This window comes from Stegostoma tigrinum, chromosome X (genome assembly GCF_030684315.1).
Source record: "Stegostoma tigrinum isolate sSteTig4 chromosome X, sSteTig4.hap1, whole genome shotgun sequence".
Classification (NCBI taxonomy): domain Eukaryota; kingdom Metazoa; phylum Chordata; class Chondrichthyes; order Orectolobiformes; family Stegostomatidae; genus Stegostoma; species Stegostoma tigrinum.
Window position 1 is genome coordinate 11,726,144 of NC_081404.1, and position 16,662 is coordinate 11,742,805.

General features: G+C 46.5%; 1 protein-coding gene across 5 annotated transcripts in view; it reads left to right on the forward strand.

Moving 5' to 3' along the window:
• LOC125448205 (tensin-2-like) overlaps window positions 1-16,662 on the forward strand; it is a 265,005-nt gene that overhangs the window by 135,558 nt on the left and 112,785 nt on the right. For all 5 annotated transcript variants that reach the window (XM_059643467.1, XM_059643469.1, XM_059643468.1 and 2 more), the window contains exon 4: window positions 16,297-16,341. In XM_059643467.1, coding sequence (XP_059499450.1) covers window positions 16,297-16,341 — 45 coding nt within the window. The remainder of the gene's footprint in view (window positions 1-16,296; window positions 16,342-16,662) is intronic.

The following is a 16,662-nucleotide window of genomic DNA, read 5'->3' on the forward strand; positions in this document are numbered from 1 at the left end:
CGCTCATTGATCACCTACAGCATAGAAGAAGGCCAGTCAGCCGATTGTGTCCATGCTGACTCTTTGCAACTTACCTGTCTCACTCTTCCACCTTTCCCAAAGCCCAAAATCTTTTTCTGTTCAGTTAATGATTTAGTTCTCTTTTGAAAGCCCTGATTGAATCTGCCTCCACCACGCTGTCAGGCATTGAATTCCAGATTTGAACTGATCACTGTGCAAAATAGGAGGTTTTTTTTCCCAAATTGCCTTTGGTTCTTCTGTCACTTACCTTAAATCACTGTCCTCTAGTTCTCAGTCCTTCCACTTATAGGAACAGTTTCTTCCTATCTACTTTGTTCAGACCTCTCATGATTTTGAACATCTCTATCAAATCCTTTCTCAACCTTCGGCCCTCCAGGGAATAATCCCAATTTCTCAAATCTATCCATGTAACTGAAATCCCTCATCTCTGGAACTATTCTTGTGAATCTTTTCTGTACCCTTTCTAATTCGTTCATTTCCATCCCAAAAGGACAGTACCCCTGGTCAATGCTCCAGCTAAGGCAGATCCCCAGTTTCATGTTAATATCTCCTCTAATTGGTACATTAGCCAGGGAGGAATTGAAGTGATTTAGTACCTGAAACATGGAATGCAAAATGGAAATGTTGCTAATTGTAAAAATCTCCACCTTCTGTTCACTCAAGGGGCTATTTTGCAGCTTGTAACCTCTGGGTTTGCTTGAAATGATCAGTCATGTCTTTCATGGTTGCTATTTCAATTATATTAGACAGTGCACTGTTCTGACACATGCAGTCTTAAAAACAGCAACTTCATTATCATCTTAGAGCAATGAGTCTGTCCTGTGTCTCTTTACAGCAATCAGAGTTAGAACAGCATCCAGTTTGGGTGCTCTTCATTGAGAAAGGTGCATTTCTGTCATGTTTCAGAACCTCAGGACATCCTGATATATTTTGCAGCTGATGAAGTACTTCGAAACAAACACAGAAGATGCTGATCTCAGCAGATCTGGAAGCATCTATGGAGTGAGAAACAGAGTTAACGTTTTGAGTCTGAGCAAAGAAGTCAAAACAGACTCTAAACATCACCTCTGTTTCTTGCTCCACAAATGCTGCCAGACCTATTGACTTTCTCCAGCATTTTCAGTGTTTGTTTTCGATTTCCCGTCTCCATCGTATTTTGCCTTTCTTGAAGTGTGGTTCCTGTTGTAGGAAATTTATGCAGCCAAATTATGCACAGCAAACTCCCACAAACAGCAATGCAATAATTCAAAGAGTTAATGAGTGTTTTATATTCATTAACGGGATGAGGGCATTGCTGGTTAAGGCAGCATTTATTGCCTATCCTTAATTGCCCAGTTCAGAATCAACCACATTGCTGTGGGTCTAGAGTCACATGTAGACCATACCAGATAAGGATGGCAGATTTCCTTCCCTAAAAGACATTAGTGAACCAGATGGGTTTTTCCTGACAATTGGCAAAGGATTCATGGTCATACTTAGACTCTTAATTTTCTTAATTCCTTAATACTTATTGAATTCAAATTCTGCCATCTACAGTGGCAGGATTCAAACCTGGGTCCCCGGAACATTATCTGGGTCTCTTGATTAACAGTCCTGCATTAAGACCATTGCCTGCCCTCAATTTTGTGTTAGGTATGTTGATTGAGGGATAAATATTGGTGAGGACACCAGGAAGAAATCCCTGGTGAATCTTCAAAATAATGCCATAATATCTTGTACATCTGCGTAAGCAGGCAGACGGGGCCTCAGTTTAACATCTCATCTGCAAGATGGTACCTCTGCCAGTGCGGCACTACCATAGAGCATCAGTCTGGGATTTTGTGCTCAACTCCCTGGAATGGAAATTGAACCCAGAACCGCTGACTCAGAAGTTAGAGTGCTCCCCCACCCCCTCATCCCCATCATAGGCACACACCGTATGCTTGTCAAATTTGGAAAGCATTAATAGAGAACTTTTCACATATTTTGTGGCTACCAACTGCATTTAAATTGAAGCAAGGTTCAGAATAATAGTGAGTAACAGTTAACATTTTGATGCTGTCTGAGCAGCTGAGTGGGCAGCATGGTGACTTAGTGGTTAGCACTGCTGCTTCACAGTGCCAAGGACCCAGGTTCAATCCCAACCTCAGCTGGTTGTCTGTATGGAGTTTGCACGTTGTCTGCATGGGTTTGCTCCTTTTTTTTCCCCACAGTCCAAAGATGTGCACGTAGGGTGGATTGGCTGTACTATATTGTCTGGGGATGTGCAGATTAGGTAGACAAGTCATGGGAAATGTAGGTGGGTCTGGGTAGGATGCTCTTTGGAGGGTCGGTGTGGACTTGATGGGCCGCATGGCTTGTTTCCACACTTTTGGGATCCTATTCCCAACATTGTCCGTTTTTATTTCAGAATTCTGGCTTTCTCAATATTTTGCTTTTATCATAATATCAGTAGCCCTGTATTAAAAGGACTATATTTCCTAGTCAGCGTTATTTTTGACCTGAGAAGCTTAGGAACATACCATGGTCTAACACTGTGCAACACCACAAGGTTAAACAGAATAGAAAAGATAGGGGAGCATCACGTGGTGATGAGGTGATGACAAGTTTGGGCTGTCAGCACTCTGCTGGCTCAGGAACATGAAAAGGCTGAGGGAGGGTGGGCTGAGGATATCCGTTGTTTCAGGTTCCTGCTGATGTCTGTGTTCCACAGGAGCTTCCTACTTCAGCCCACCCTGATATATTGTTCTTTGATTCCAATGTGATTGAGGAACTGTATGTTCTTGTGAGTATATAAACATAAATATCCAGAGTGCCACTTTACTTACTACTGCACTACAGTCTGGGTATCAGTTTAAATATGTGATTGGTTCAAACTCCTGAGAATCACAAGACATCGCACCCTACTGTCATATCCAATTCCTTTCTTTCCAGTGTGTTTGTCCAAATTCCTTTTAAATTAATCCATACTATTGACCTTACTACAGCCTGTGAAACAGCTCCATATCCTCAACACCCTGTGGGTAAAGAGGTTTCAGTGACAATGCACAGAGGTTAGAGAATTGAGAAAACTATACAAAGGGCGAACAGGCAGGGCCAGTGAAATAGAGACGAAAAACTTACAATGGAGATAAAGGGTTGAATGTTCCGGGTGAATCATTGCACTAAAGCTGAAGGTGTTGGTCTTCAAATGCATAGAATCTCTACAGTGCAGAAGCAGGTCATTCAGCCCCTACTGACCCTCCAAAGCACAACCTGCCCAGACCCACACTATCCCTGTGACCCCATATTTCCCATGGCAAATCCACCTAGCCTACCCATCCCTGGGCATTATAGTATAGCCAGGCCGCCTAGCCTGCACAACTTTGGACTGTGGGAGGAAATCCACACAGACATTGGGAGAACATGTATACTCCAAACAGCCAATTGCCTGATAATAAAATGTGAGGCTGGATGAACACAGCAGGCCAAGCAGCATCTCAGGAGCACAAAAGCTGACGTTTTGGGCCTAGACCCTTCATCAGAGAGGCTGATTGAGATGCTGCTTGGCCTGCTGTGTTCATCCAGCCTCACATTTTATTATCTTGGAATTCTCCAGCATCTGCAGTTCCCATTATCTCTGAGCCAATTGCCTGAGGCTGGAATTGAACCCAGGTCCCTGGCACTGTGAGCAACTGTGCTATCCCTGTTGTGTCCAGGAACTGTTGTTTATCACTCAGTGAAGATCCAGCTATTTGTATCTATTATAAGAGCTACTGGTCTCATGGTTTACTGTGTGATGTGGAAACTCCCATCAGGATGAGAGAATTCTTGCTGCTGCACCTAATGTGCTTTTATTCTGTAACTACTAAAGCACTTTAACCTTAAATATTCACTCCCTCCACCGCTGGCATACAGTGATAGCAGTATATACTACATACAAGATGCTCTACAGCAATGCACCAAGGTACCAAGGTCCTTCAACAGCACCTTCCAAACCAGTAACCTCTACCAACTAGGAAATAAAAACTGAAAGAACTGCGGATACTGTAAATCAGGAAGAAAAACAGAAGTTGCTGGAAAAACTCAGCAGGTCTGGTAGCATCTGTGAAGAAAAATCAGAGTTAACGTGACCCTTCCTCAGAACCTATGGTAGCTAGCAAAACATTGATTTATATGCAGAAAATAGGGAGGGTGGGGTAAGGAATAAACGATAGGATAGAGCCCGAAGAGAGAGAAGAGCAGTTGGATAGACAAAGGAGTTGATAACAATCTGGCTAGGAGGGTAAATAGTTGTTAAAGTGACTAACAATAGGTAGTGTGTAATGGCAAGCTATGTGATAACAAGGCTCTTCAAAGGTGTAACACCTACCGATTTACCTCCTCCCTCCCCAGTATCCAAGGGCCTAAACATACCTTTCAGGTGAAGCAACAGTTCACCTGCACTTCGCACAATCTAATCTACTGCATTTGCTGCTCACAATGTGGTCTCCACTACATTGGGGAAATGAAGTGTAGACTGGGTGACCGCTTCACAGAACATCAGTGCCCTGCTCGCCAAAAAGACCCTGGGCTTCCAGTTGCCTTCCACTTTAACACATCACCCTGTTCCCTGGCCAACATCTCTGTCTCTGAGATAAAAAAGTGTAGACCTGGATGAACACAGCAGGCCTTCTTCAGAAATTGGTCCAGACCCGAAATGTCAGCTTTCCTGCTCCTCTGATGCTGCCTGGCCTGCTGTGTACATCCAGCTTTACACCTTGTTGTCTCAGATTCTCCAGCATTGACAGTTCCTACTATCTCTGTCTCTGGCTTGCTGCAGTGTTCCAGCAAAGCTCAATGCAAACTGGAAGAACAACATCTCATTTTCCGCTTGGGCCCCTGCAGCTCTCTGGACTCAATATTGAATTCAATCATTTTAAGCCGAAACTCTCCGATGTTCTAGCCCCCTACCCCACACAGCAGGCCTTGTTATCACACAGCCTGCCATTACACACGACCTATTGTTAGTCACTTACAGTCCCAATTAACAACTATTCACCTTCCTAGACAGATTATTATCAACTCCTTTGTCTGTCCAACTGCTCTTCTCTCTTTTCGAGCTCTATCCTATCATTTACTCCCTGCCCCATCCCCTTCCCTATTTTCTGCATACAAACTGACTTTCTCACACTATCATCACTTCTGAGGAAGGATCACCAGACCTGAAACGTTAACTCAGATTTTTTTTCTTCATACGTGCTGCCAGACCTGCTGAGCTTTTCCAGCAACTTCGTTTTTGTGGAAGGAAATATATTCACTGTTCTATCACATTCAATGGGTCAAAATCCTGGAACTCCCTGCCCAGGAGCACTAAGTGCCCCTATACCCAATGAACTACAACAGTTCAAGAAGTCAGCTCACCACTGCCTTCTCTAGGGCAATTAAGGATGGGAAATAAACACTGCCAAGCCAGTGATGCCCACATCCCATGAATGAATTTTTAAAAAGTAACATGCAGCAGAGATGGAAATTTGCAGTTATATGACTGCATAGTGATTTTTCAATAAACTTGAAGCCACCCCGCATGGTGAAAGTCAGTGTGAGTGACATTTAAGATGAGCAGCAATAGTACCAGGAATAGATGTAAAAGAGAACAAAACATCCTTGAAAATAAACCATTCAGCTGTTTTGTCACTGGCATATTTATAACCCTATTACCAAACCATCCACTGGCAAGTGAGTTAAAAAAGGTTAATGGGCTTATTTTTTGCTTTGGGGGAGAAAGTCTTGAACCATTTCCTTTATAAATGATTAAGGATTAGAATAAATTGAAATTGGTTTAGGCACTGATTAATCTCTAGCTTCTGTTGAGTCCTGCTGTCGTGACACAGCTCAAGTGAAATTGCTGCTTTATAAATCACAGACGTGCATCTCTGTACCTGTTAGCAATCGCAAACTGCACTTAATGGTTCAAATCTGGAATATTGATTTTCATTCCTTCCACTGACTAAGATCTTACTTTACATAAGAAGTTAAAAGTTTCAGGGCCTGGACAGGGAGTACCCTTTAATTTACAAATGTATTGTAATTAATTTCACTGTTAGTTTTTGGAGAGGTTTACGTTCCGAGGAAACATGTTTGGTACAACTCAAAGGACAGAATTAAACAAAGCACAATGTTTGTGGGGGCACAAGAGTGAAGGGGCAAACACACAAGCAAACATAGGAGGAGGAGTAGGCCATTGCCCTCTCTCCGTATCTCTGCCGCCCACTCTACCCTATGATTAGGGTTGATCTGACAGTGGTCTCATTTTCATTCCCCATTGTTGCCTACTCCCAGTAATCATGGGAAAACTGAAAGAACTATGGATGCTGGAAATCAGCAACAAAAACAGAAAAACCTGGAAAGGCTCAGCAGATCTCACAGCATATGTGGAGAGAAATCGGAGTTAATGTTTCAGATCCACTAAACCTTCCTCAGAATTGATGGTAGCTAGGAAAAAGTTGTTTTATATGCAGAAAACAGGGTGGCGGGAGGGGGTAACGAGTAAACAATAGGTGGAGATAGAGCCCAAAGAGAAAGAAGAACAGTTGGAATTACAAAGGAGTGGATAATGGTCAGCCCAGGAGACTGAATAGCTACTAATGGCGACTAACAATGGGTTGTGCGTGATAGCAGACCATTTGATAACAAGGCCTGGTGTGTGAGGGCTGGGGGTAAGATAACTTCAACATACCACCCTGTTCCCTGGCCAGCGTTTCTGTCTTAGGCTTTCTGTAGTGCTGCGATAAAGCTCAGGGCAAGCTGGAAAGACAACACCTCATTTTCCGCTTGGGGACCCTGGAGCCTTCTGGACTCAATATCGAGTTCAATAATTTTAGGACCTGAGGCATCTTCTCCAGTGTCCTTACCCCAGTCCCTACACATCAGGCCTTGTTATCCACTTCTGCTATTGTTATCCACCAGTGGTGGAACAATTCAAATTGGGGAAGCAATAGAGGACAAAATTAGAGGAGCATAGATATCCTGAAGGCTTATGCATCTGGAGGACATTATAGAGACAGGGAGAGTGAGGCTATGGATTGATTTGAAAACAAAGATAGGAATTTTAGGTCAGTAGGCACACTCCTGGGTGAACAAGAGTCTGCATCAGTTAGGATACAGCAGCAGAGTTTGGAATGAATTGAAGTTTTTGGAAGGTAGAAGATGCATAATAATCCGTTACATTATTCAAGTCTGGAGGTAACAAAGGCGACCTGGACAGGAGCTTTTTAGGGGCTTCTTTCCAATGATGATAAGAAGGCCAAGTCAGGTGGAGATAGTCAGACATAACACACCGAAGCGAAAAGAGCTCTCTGTCTGGGTTTACTTCCTGTTTTATTAAAGCCATGTAGATGGATGCACGAAGTTCTATAAACAGAAGACAAGAGTTTATTCTGTCACTTGGAGACAGGAAGGACTGCAGATGCTGGAAGCTAGAATCAATAAATGTGGAGCTAGAAAAGCATAGCTGAGGAGCATCCGAGGAGCAGGAAAGTCAACTTTTCAGGCCGAAACCCTTTTTCAGGACTGAGAAGGGGAGGGGAATCCAGAAGCAAATAACGGGGTTGTGGGGTGGATGCAGGCAGGGGGTTAGTGTGGTTGGTCAGTGGAAAGGGTGGAACGGATAGGTGAGTTGGAAGATGGACAGGTTGGGGTGGAGAGCTTTTGAAGCTGGTGAAGTCAATATTCAAGTCATTGGACTGTAAGCTCTCAATGCGAAATATCAGGCGTAGTTTCTCAAGTTTATGTTGTAACTCTAACAATGGAGGAGGCCAAGGATGGACATGTCTCCAGGGGCGTGGGAGGGTGAGTTAAAGTGGATGGCAACCGGAAGGTTTATTCTATCAAACTTCTCAGCAGCTATTGAATTAAATTAAAGTACTGATAGCCCAAAAGAAGAAACATATTTGAGATCCATCATGCCCGAGTCATTGATTTTAGAGTAAACATGCCAAATTGAATTGAATGTTGTATCAGAGATAATGGGAACTGCAGATGCTGGAGAATCCAAGATAATAAAGTGTGAAGCTGGATGAACACAGCCGGCCAAGCAGCATCTCAGGAGCACAGAAGCTGACGTTTCGGGCCTAGACCCTTCATCAGAGAAGGGGATGGGGTGAGGGTTCTGGAATAAATAGGGAGAGAGGGGGAGGCAGACAGAAGATGGAGAGAAAAGAAGATAGGTGGAGAAGAGAGTATAGGTGGGGAGGTAGGGAGGGGATAGGTCAGTCCAGGGAAGACGGACCGGTCAAGGAGGTGGGATGAGGTTCGTAGGTAGGAAATGGAGGTGCGGCTTGGGGTGGGAGGAAGGGATGGGTGAGAGGAAGAACAGGTTAGGGAAGCAGAGACAGGCTGGGCTGGTTTTGGGATGCAGTGGGTGGAGGGGAAGAGCTGGGCTGGTTGTGTGATGCAGTGGGGGGAGGGGACGAACTGTGCTGGTTTTGGGATGCGGTGGGGGAAGGGGAGATTTTGAAGCTGGTGAAGTCCACATTGATACCATTGGGCTGCAGGGTTCCCAAGCGGAATATGAGTTGCTGTTCCTGCAACCTTCGGGTGGCATCATTGTGGCACTGCAGGAGGCCCATGATGGACATGTCATCTAAAGAATGGGAGGGGGAGTTGAAATGGTTTGCGACTGGGAGGTGCAGTTGTTTATTGCGAACCGAGCGGAGGTGTTCTGCAAAGCGGTCCCCAAGCCTCCGCTTGATTTCTCCAATGTAGAGGAAGCCACACCGGGTACAATGGATACAGTATACCACATTGGCAGAGGTGCAGGTGAACCTCTGCTTAACATGGAATGTCATCTTGGGGCCTGGGATAGGGGTGAGGGAGGAGGTGTGGGGGCAAGTGTAGCATTTCCTGCGGTTGCAGGGGAAGGTGCCGGGTGTGGTGGGGTTGGAGGGCAGTGTGGAGCGAACAAGGGAGTCACGGAGAGAGTGGTCTCTCCGGAAAGCAGACAAGGGTGGGGATGGAAAAATGTCTTGGGTGGTGGGGTCGGATTGTAGATGGCGGAAGTGTCGGAGGATGATGCGTTGTATCCGGAGGTTGGTAGGGTTGTGTGTGAGAACGAGGGGGATCTTCTTCGGGCGGTTGTGGCGGGGGCGGGGTGTGAGGCATGTGTTGCAGGAGATGCGGTCAAGGGCGTTCTCGACCACTGTGGGGGGTAAAGTTGCGGTCCTTGAAGAACTTGGACATCTGGGATGTGCGGGAGTGGAATGCCTCATCCTGGGAGCAGATGCGGTGGAGGCGGAGGAATTGGGAATAGGGGATGGAATTTTTGCAGGAGGGTGGGTGGAAGGAGGTGTATTCTAGGTAGCTGTGGGAGTCGGTGGGCTTGAAATGGACATCAGTTACAAGCTGGTTGCCTGAGATGGAGACTGAGAGGTCCAGGAAGGTGAAGGATGTGTTGGAGATGGCCCAGGTGAACTTGAGGTTGGGGTGGAAGGCGATGTGTTGGAGATGGCCCAGGTGAACCTCATCTCCACCTATCTGGACTCCATTTTCTCCCCTTTGGTCCAGGAACTCCCTACCTACGTCCGTGACACCACCCACGCCCTCCACCTCCTCCAGAACTTCCAATTCCCTGGCCCCCAACACCTCATTTTCACCATGGACGTCCAGTCCCTATACACCTGTATTCCACATGCAGATGGCCTCAAAGCCCTCCACTTCTTCCTGTCCCGCAGGCCCGAACAGTCCCTCTCCACCGATGCCCTCATCCGCCCAGCCAAACTCGTCCTCACCCTCAACAACTTCTCTTTCGTTTTATCCCACTTCCTACAGACAAAGGGGGTGGCCATGGGCACCCGCATGGGCCCTAGCTATGGCTGCCTCTTTGTAGGTTACGTGGAACAGTCCCTCTTCCGCACCTACACAGGCCCCAAACTCCACCTCTTCCTCCGTTACATTAATGACTGTATCGGCGCCGCCTCTTGCTCCCCAGAGGAGCTCGAACAGTTCATCCACTTCACCAACACCTTCCACCCCAACCTCAAGTTCACCTGGGCCATCTCCAACACATCCCTCACCTTCCTGGACCTCTCAGTCTCCATCTCAGGCAACCAGCTTGTAACTGATGTCCATTTCAAGCCCACCGAATCCCACAGCTACCTAGAATTCACTTCCTCCCACACACCCTCCTGCAAAAATTCCAACCCCTATTCCCAATTCCTCCGCCTCTGCCGCATCTGCTCCCAGGATGAGGCATTCCACTCCCGCACATCCCAGATGTCCAAGTTCTTCAAGGACCGCAACTTTCCCCCCGCAGTGGTCGAGAATGCCCTTGACCGCGTTTCCCGCATTTCCCGCAACACATCCCTCACACCCCGCCCCTGCCACAACCGCCCAAAGAGGATACCCCTCGTTCTCACACACCACCCCACCAACCTCCGGATACAATGCATCATCCTCCGGCACTTCCGCCATCTACAATCCAACACCACCACCCAAGACATTTTCCATCCCCACCCTTGTCTGCCTTCCGGAGAGACCACTCTCTCCATGCCTCCCTTATTCGCTCTACACTGCCCTCCAACCCCACCACACCCGGCACCTTCTCCTGCAACCGCAGGAAGTGCTACACTTGCCCCCACACCTCCTCCCTCACCCCTATCCCAGGCCCCAGGATGACTTTCCATATCAAGCAGAGGTTCACCTGCACATCCGCCAATGTGGTATACTGTATCCATTGTACCCGGTGTGGCTACCTCTACATTGGGGAAACCAAGCGGAGGCTTGGGGACCGCTTTGCAGAACACCTCCGCTCAGTTCGCATTAAACAACTGCACCTCCCAGTCATGAACCATTTCCACTCCCCCTCCCATTCTTTAGATGACATGTCCATCATGGGCCTCCTGCAGTGCCACAATGATGCCACCCGAAGGTTGCAGGAACAGCAACTCATATTCCGCTTGGGAACCCTGCAGCCCAATGGTATCAACGTGGACTTCACCAGCTTCAAAATCTCCCCCTCCCCCACTGCATCCCAAAACCAGCCCAGCTCGTCCCCGCCTCCCTAACCTGTTCTTCCTCTCACCTATCCCCTCCTCCCACCTCTAGCCGCACCTCCATTTCCCACCTACCAACCTCATCCCGCCTCTTTGACCTGTCTGTCCTCCCTGGACTGACCTATCCCCTCCCCACCTATACTCTCCTCTCCACCTATCTTCTCCTCTATCCATCTTCGGTCCGCTTCCCCCTCTCTCCCTATTTATTTCAGAACCCTCACCCCATCCCCCTCTCTGATGAAGGGTCTAGGCCCAAAACGTCAGCTTTTGTGCTCCTGAGATGCTGCTTGGCCTGCTGTGTTCATCCAGTTTCCCACTTTGTTATAAAGGGTCACACCACTTCGGAGGATATAGTAAACAAGCCTTAAGATACTGTTAAATCTTTAATTAGTTGGAATGTTTTAATTGATGAATATGTAGCTATAAATCCCCAATTTCCTTCAAAAGGTTTTATCAGTATTAAGAAGAGGTGACATTTTAGGTCAGACAATGCATGTCAGGTGTGAGGCCTTGTTCAGAATCTGTTTGTGTTTTGGTTTGGAGTCAGACTGGTTTTATTTCAAAAGTAGGAATTTATAAAACACCACAATGACTGACTGTCTATAAATTGTGTGCTTTTTGAACGCAATAGAATGTATCTGTAAATACAAGCTCACCCCATAGATTTACATGTGTGTATGTGAGTGTGAGAGAGAGTGTGTAGTGTGGTGGGGTCACCTGTAGTGCGACATGAACCCAAGATCCTGATTGAGGGCATCCTCATGTGTGCCAAACTTGGCTATCGGCCTCTGCTCGGCAACTCTGCGTTCTTGTGTATCCCAAAGTGCACCTTGGAGGATGCTTACCTGAAGATCCGAGGCTGATTGCCCTTGACCGCTGAAGTGCTGCTCCACTGGGAGGGAATATCCCTGTCTGGCAGTTTTTGCATGGCGTCCATTCATCCATTGTCATAGCATCTGCATGGTTTAACCAATATGCCTCAGGGCATCCTTACCTGCAGCGTATGAGATAGACAACGTTGGCTGAGTCACATGAGTATCTGCTGTGTACGTGTTGGGTCGTGTCCCCATGTGTGATGGTAAGTGTCCGTGTTGATGATCTGACATGTCTTACAGAGGTTACCGTGACAGATTGTGATGTTGCGGTCGATGTTGTCCTGATGACTAGGTAGTTTGTTGCGAACAATGGGCTGTTTAAGGTTTGGTGGTTATTTGAAGGTGAGAAGTGGAGGCGTTGGGGAAGATCTTGGCAAGGTGCTTATCGTCATCGATAATGTGTTGAAGGCTGCGAAGAACATGGCTTAGCTTCTCTGCTCCCAGGAAGTACTGGACGACGAAGGGTACCCTATTGGGCATATCCCATGTCTGTCTTCTGAGGAGGTTATTACAGTTTATCGCTGTGGCACTGTGGAACTGGCAGTCGATGATTTGAGCATTGTATCCTGTTCCTATGAAGGCATTCTTCAATACTTCAGGTGTCTGTCGTGGTCCTCCTCATCTCAACAGATTCTGTGTAGATGTAAGGGCTTGTCTGTAGGGGATGGCTGTTTTAATAAGTTTAGGGTGGAAGCTAGAGAAGTGCAGCATTGTGAGGTTATCTGTGGGTTTGTGGTAGAGTGAGGTACCGAGGTGTCTGTCTTTGATAGAGATGTGTGCATCCAAGAGTGAAACTGATTCTGAAGAGCAGTCCATGGTAAGCCTGATTGTGGGCTGAAACTTCTTGTTCAAACCTGTGCATGTTGGCATATTGGGGAGCATGGCTGTTCCATGTGTCTGGATGAAGAACTGGTTGTTGAAGGTGAAGACATTGTGGTTGAGGATGAAGCGGATGAGTTGTAGGATGGCATCTGGAAATTGGCAGTTGGTGGTATTGCGTACTGAGGCGTGTTGCGTGTTGTGGCGATGCTGTCGTCATAGGGGATGCCGGTGTAAAGTGCTGAAGCGTCTATTCTGACAAGGAATGTTCCTGGTTCAACTGGTCCATAAGTGCTGAGTTTCTGTAAGAAATCTGTCATGTCATGACAGAAGCCGTGGGTTCCCTGTTCAGTGGTTTCAAGATGCCCTCGACATAGCCAGAGAGGTTCTCACATGGGGTCCCATTGCCTGATACGATGGGACATCCAGGTGAGTTAGCTTTGTGTATCTTTGGAAGGCAGCAGAAGTCCCCTATGCAAGAAGTATATGGGATGAGAGTGCACAGGGTACTGTGAAGGACTGGATCAAAAGTCTTGATCAGTCTGTTCGGTTGGCGGGTGTGTTCTTTGGTCAGATCGGTAGGTAGTTATCTGTAGTGTTCCTGGTTGTTCAGCTGTCAGTACACTTACTTGCAGTAATCCATTCAATTCTGTCTGACAATGACTCCTCCTTTGTCTGCTGGTTTGATGACAATGTTGTGATTGGTCTTGAGAGCACAGATGGTGTTGTGTTGTGCCTGGGTCATGTTTTGCACTAACTTGTGGGTGTGGCTGATAAATCTGGCGTTCACACATTCTCTGATGGCTTGATCATACCTGTCAAGCCCCGGACAACGGCCCTCCGGAGGGATCCAATTCGACTCCTTCTTTCCCCACTCTCCCTTGCCAGTTCGTTGGTTGTTTCATTGGGCTTGCTGCTGACAGCTTGGAAGAATTCCCAGCGCCTCATTCACCTGATGAATTCCTCTGTGTCTGCCCTGAGACCAATGGCGCCCATTTTGGCGGTGGGGCAGAAATTGGGTCCTCAGCTGAGAACTTTGATCTCGTCCAGTTGAAGGTTGTGGTCAGATAAGTTGACGATGGATTTCCCATGGTGGTACCGCTTTCAACTGTGGTACAAGGGCAGACTTGATTATTAGCTGTTGCTGATGCCAAGTGGCATCAACCCATGTTAAATGATTATTCTCTTTTGAACAGAGAGGAATTTGATCTAGTTGCATTAAACATTCCCACGATAACGTCACTCCCAGACATTTCCAGGCAGGTGTTTTATTCTCAGACCATAGCTATTGACATACTTGCACCACCTCTGTAATATTACCCCATCCAGCTTATTGCTGAAACCCCCAATCATGCATTTTTCCACTTCCAGACTGTAACGACTTCAATACACTCTTGGCTGGTCTTCCACATTTTGCCCTCTGTACACATGAGACTAGCCAAACATCTGCTGCAGTGTCAACTCAAATCGACACACCAAGCCCCATTCCCCCATTTCCCCTGTGCTGACTGATCCATATTGGGTTCCAGTCATACAGTGTCTTCGTTTTAAAATTTTCATCCTTGTTTTCCAATTCTTCCATGGCTTGCTCCTCCTCACTTCTAGAATCTCCTCCAGTCATAGCCCTTGGAGATATCTGCACTCCACTGATTCTTGCCTCTTCAGCATTCTAATTTTAATTGTTCCTCCTTTGGTGGCCATGCCTTCAGTTGCCTAGACCCCAAGCTGTGGAATTTCCTCCCTCAATCTCTCATCCTTTCTACCTCAATTTCCTCCTTTGTGGCATCCCTTAGGACTGACATGTTTGACTGAACATTTGGTCATCTGACCTAATCTGTCCTTATGTAGCTGGTATAATACTTTGTTTTATGTATGGACTTATCTACTAGGAGCAGAAGTAGGCCTTTTGTCCTCCCAGGCCTGCTCTACTGTTCGGAATTTTAAGATGGCAATGACAGCTCCCTTCACACGTAACGTGCTGTAGGAGATGATTGACTGTTCATTCTCTCCAAAAGCTTGGTTGCACCAAGGGGTTGTTCCATGACAAACACCTTGTTCCTTGGTGGGTCTGCTGGGTGCATCTCTCAACCTTGTTCCCAGAAAGCATGGCTTCACATTCCACACCACACTGATGATCGTTGGTAGAAGGTCGGCAGGGTGGGGAGGTGCGGGTGAAAAGAGAAACACCCGAGGCTTGTACATGGCAAGCTTTCCCGAAGAATGGCAGTACTAGGTGTGTGAGCTGCACCCATTTAGTGGCAATGGCTGGGTCCACGTGAATGGAGACTCAGCAGAACCAGGAAGCCTGATTCACCTAATGTGTCAATCCCTGTATATCTCAGGTTAAAAACTCTCCTGATTTTAGGCAGCATCAGATCATAGGGCAAGTTCAGACTCTTGTTCAAATGGTTAACAATTTCATGAGGAACACAGCAAGCCAGGCAGCATCAGAGGAGCAGGAAAGTTGACGTTTCGGGTTGGGACCCTTCTTCAGAAAAGAAGGGTCCCGACTGAAAACGTCAGCTTTCCTGCTCCTTTGATGCTGCCTGGCCTGCTGTGTTCCTCCAGCTGTACACTGTGTTATCTCTGACTCCAGCATCAGCAGTTCTTACTATCTCTGACAATTTCAGGAGTCATTCTATTGCCACAACACAATTGGTTCCAGTTGTACCACCCATCATGTATGGCAGGCAATTTGCATTGGTTCGTGTATGCCCGCCACACGCAGTAGCAATTGTAATTGAATGATGTCACATTTGACCCTGAAATGAGCTCCAATCTCACATTTGTGTCATTACGAAGACTGTCTTTTACCACCCGATATTCCCCAACATCGCCCCTGTCTCAACCCATCTGCTACTGTAACCCTCATTTAGGCCTCTCTCATGTTTAGACCTGACTATTTCAATGCACTTCTGGCAGGCCTCCCACATTCTATCCTCCATGAACTTGATGTCATCCCTAACTTTGCCACAAATTCCATTCCCCTGTTTACCCTTGTGCTCACTGACATGTACTGATTCCTGGTTAATTGATGCTGCCATTTTAAAATTCTGATCCTTATTTCAAATCCACTCAGGACTTTGTTGTCACAGGACTTGTGATTACAGTTGGTGTCATGGATTAATGAGGGGTGGTGAGCCAGGATTCCTGTTCCTGCTCACATTGGGTCAGGACGGGATGAAACTTGGCTGGCATGGCCTTGGCAGTGCAGTCTGTCAATGTGTACAGCCTGGACTCACTTAGCTTCTGGAGGCTGCCTGTCGCCCATGGGACTATATTCTAGCAAAGAGTAAAGGAAATGAGCAGCAAATGATGTTTTAAGTTTGTGTCTCAAAACCAGGCTGTTCATTTCTTCCCAAGAATTCCCCATGTACTGACCTAATAAGGAACCAACTGTAAGGACAGAGTCAATTCTCCATAATGCTAACTTGGGGGTGTAATATTTCCTATGGCTCTGTTCATGTTCGGGATCTGAGACAAAATGATACATGGAATTGTTGTAATAAGCAGAATGAGCTTACCAGCTAAATCTCATTATTAATTGATTTCCAAATGATCAGACCATTGCTTTTTTTGTGTGTGTTTTTCAGGTAACGAGCATCTGTGTGCCTCCAGCTCCACGGAGCCTGGAACTGGTAAGTTCTTTGGCTGTGTTTGAGGATCATTGATTAGATGGCAAGTAGATGATTGCTAATGCAGCATATGTTTCCTTGGACTCAGCAAGGGTCATATCTTGAGCATTCATGTAACATTAGTAGGAATAATAACATAGGGATTCATTGATTCAACGAAATACTCTGATAACCACCTGGTTACGTAACGTAGGTCTATTTTATTTTTTGTCTTTTTTTTGTCCTCAAACTGATTCATATTGGACAATTGTGGTACCAACAGCTGAGTTATATTAGGTGCTGCTCATGACAGATACATCAATACAGTTAAAATCCACAAGCCTG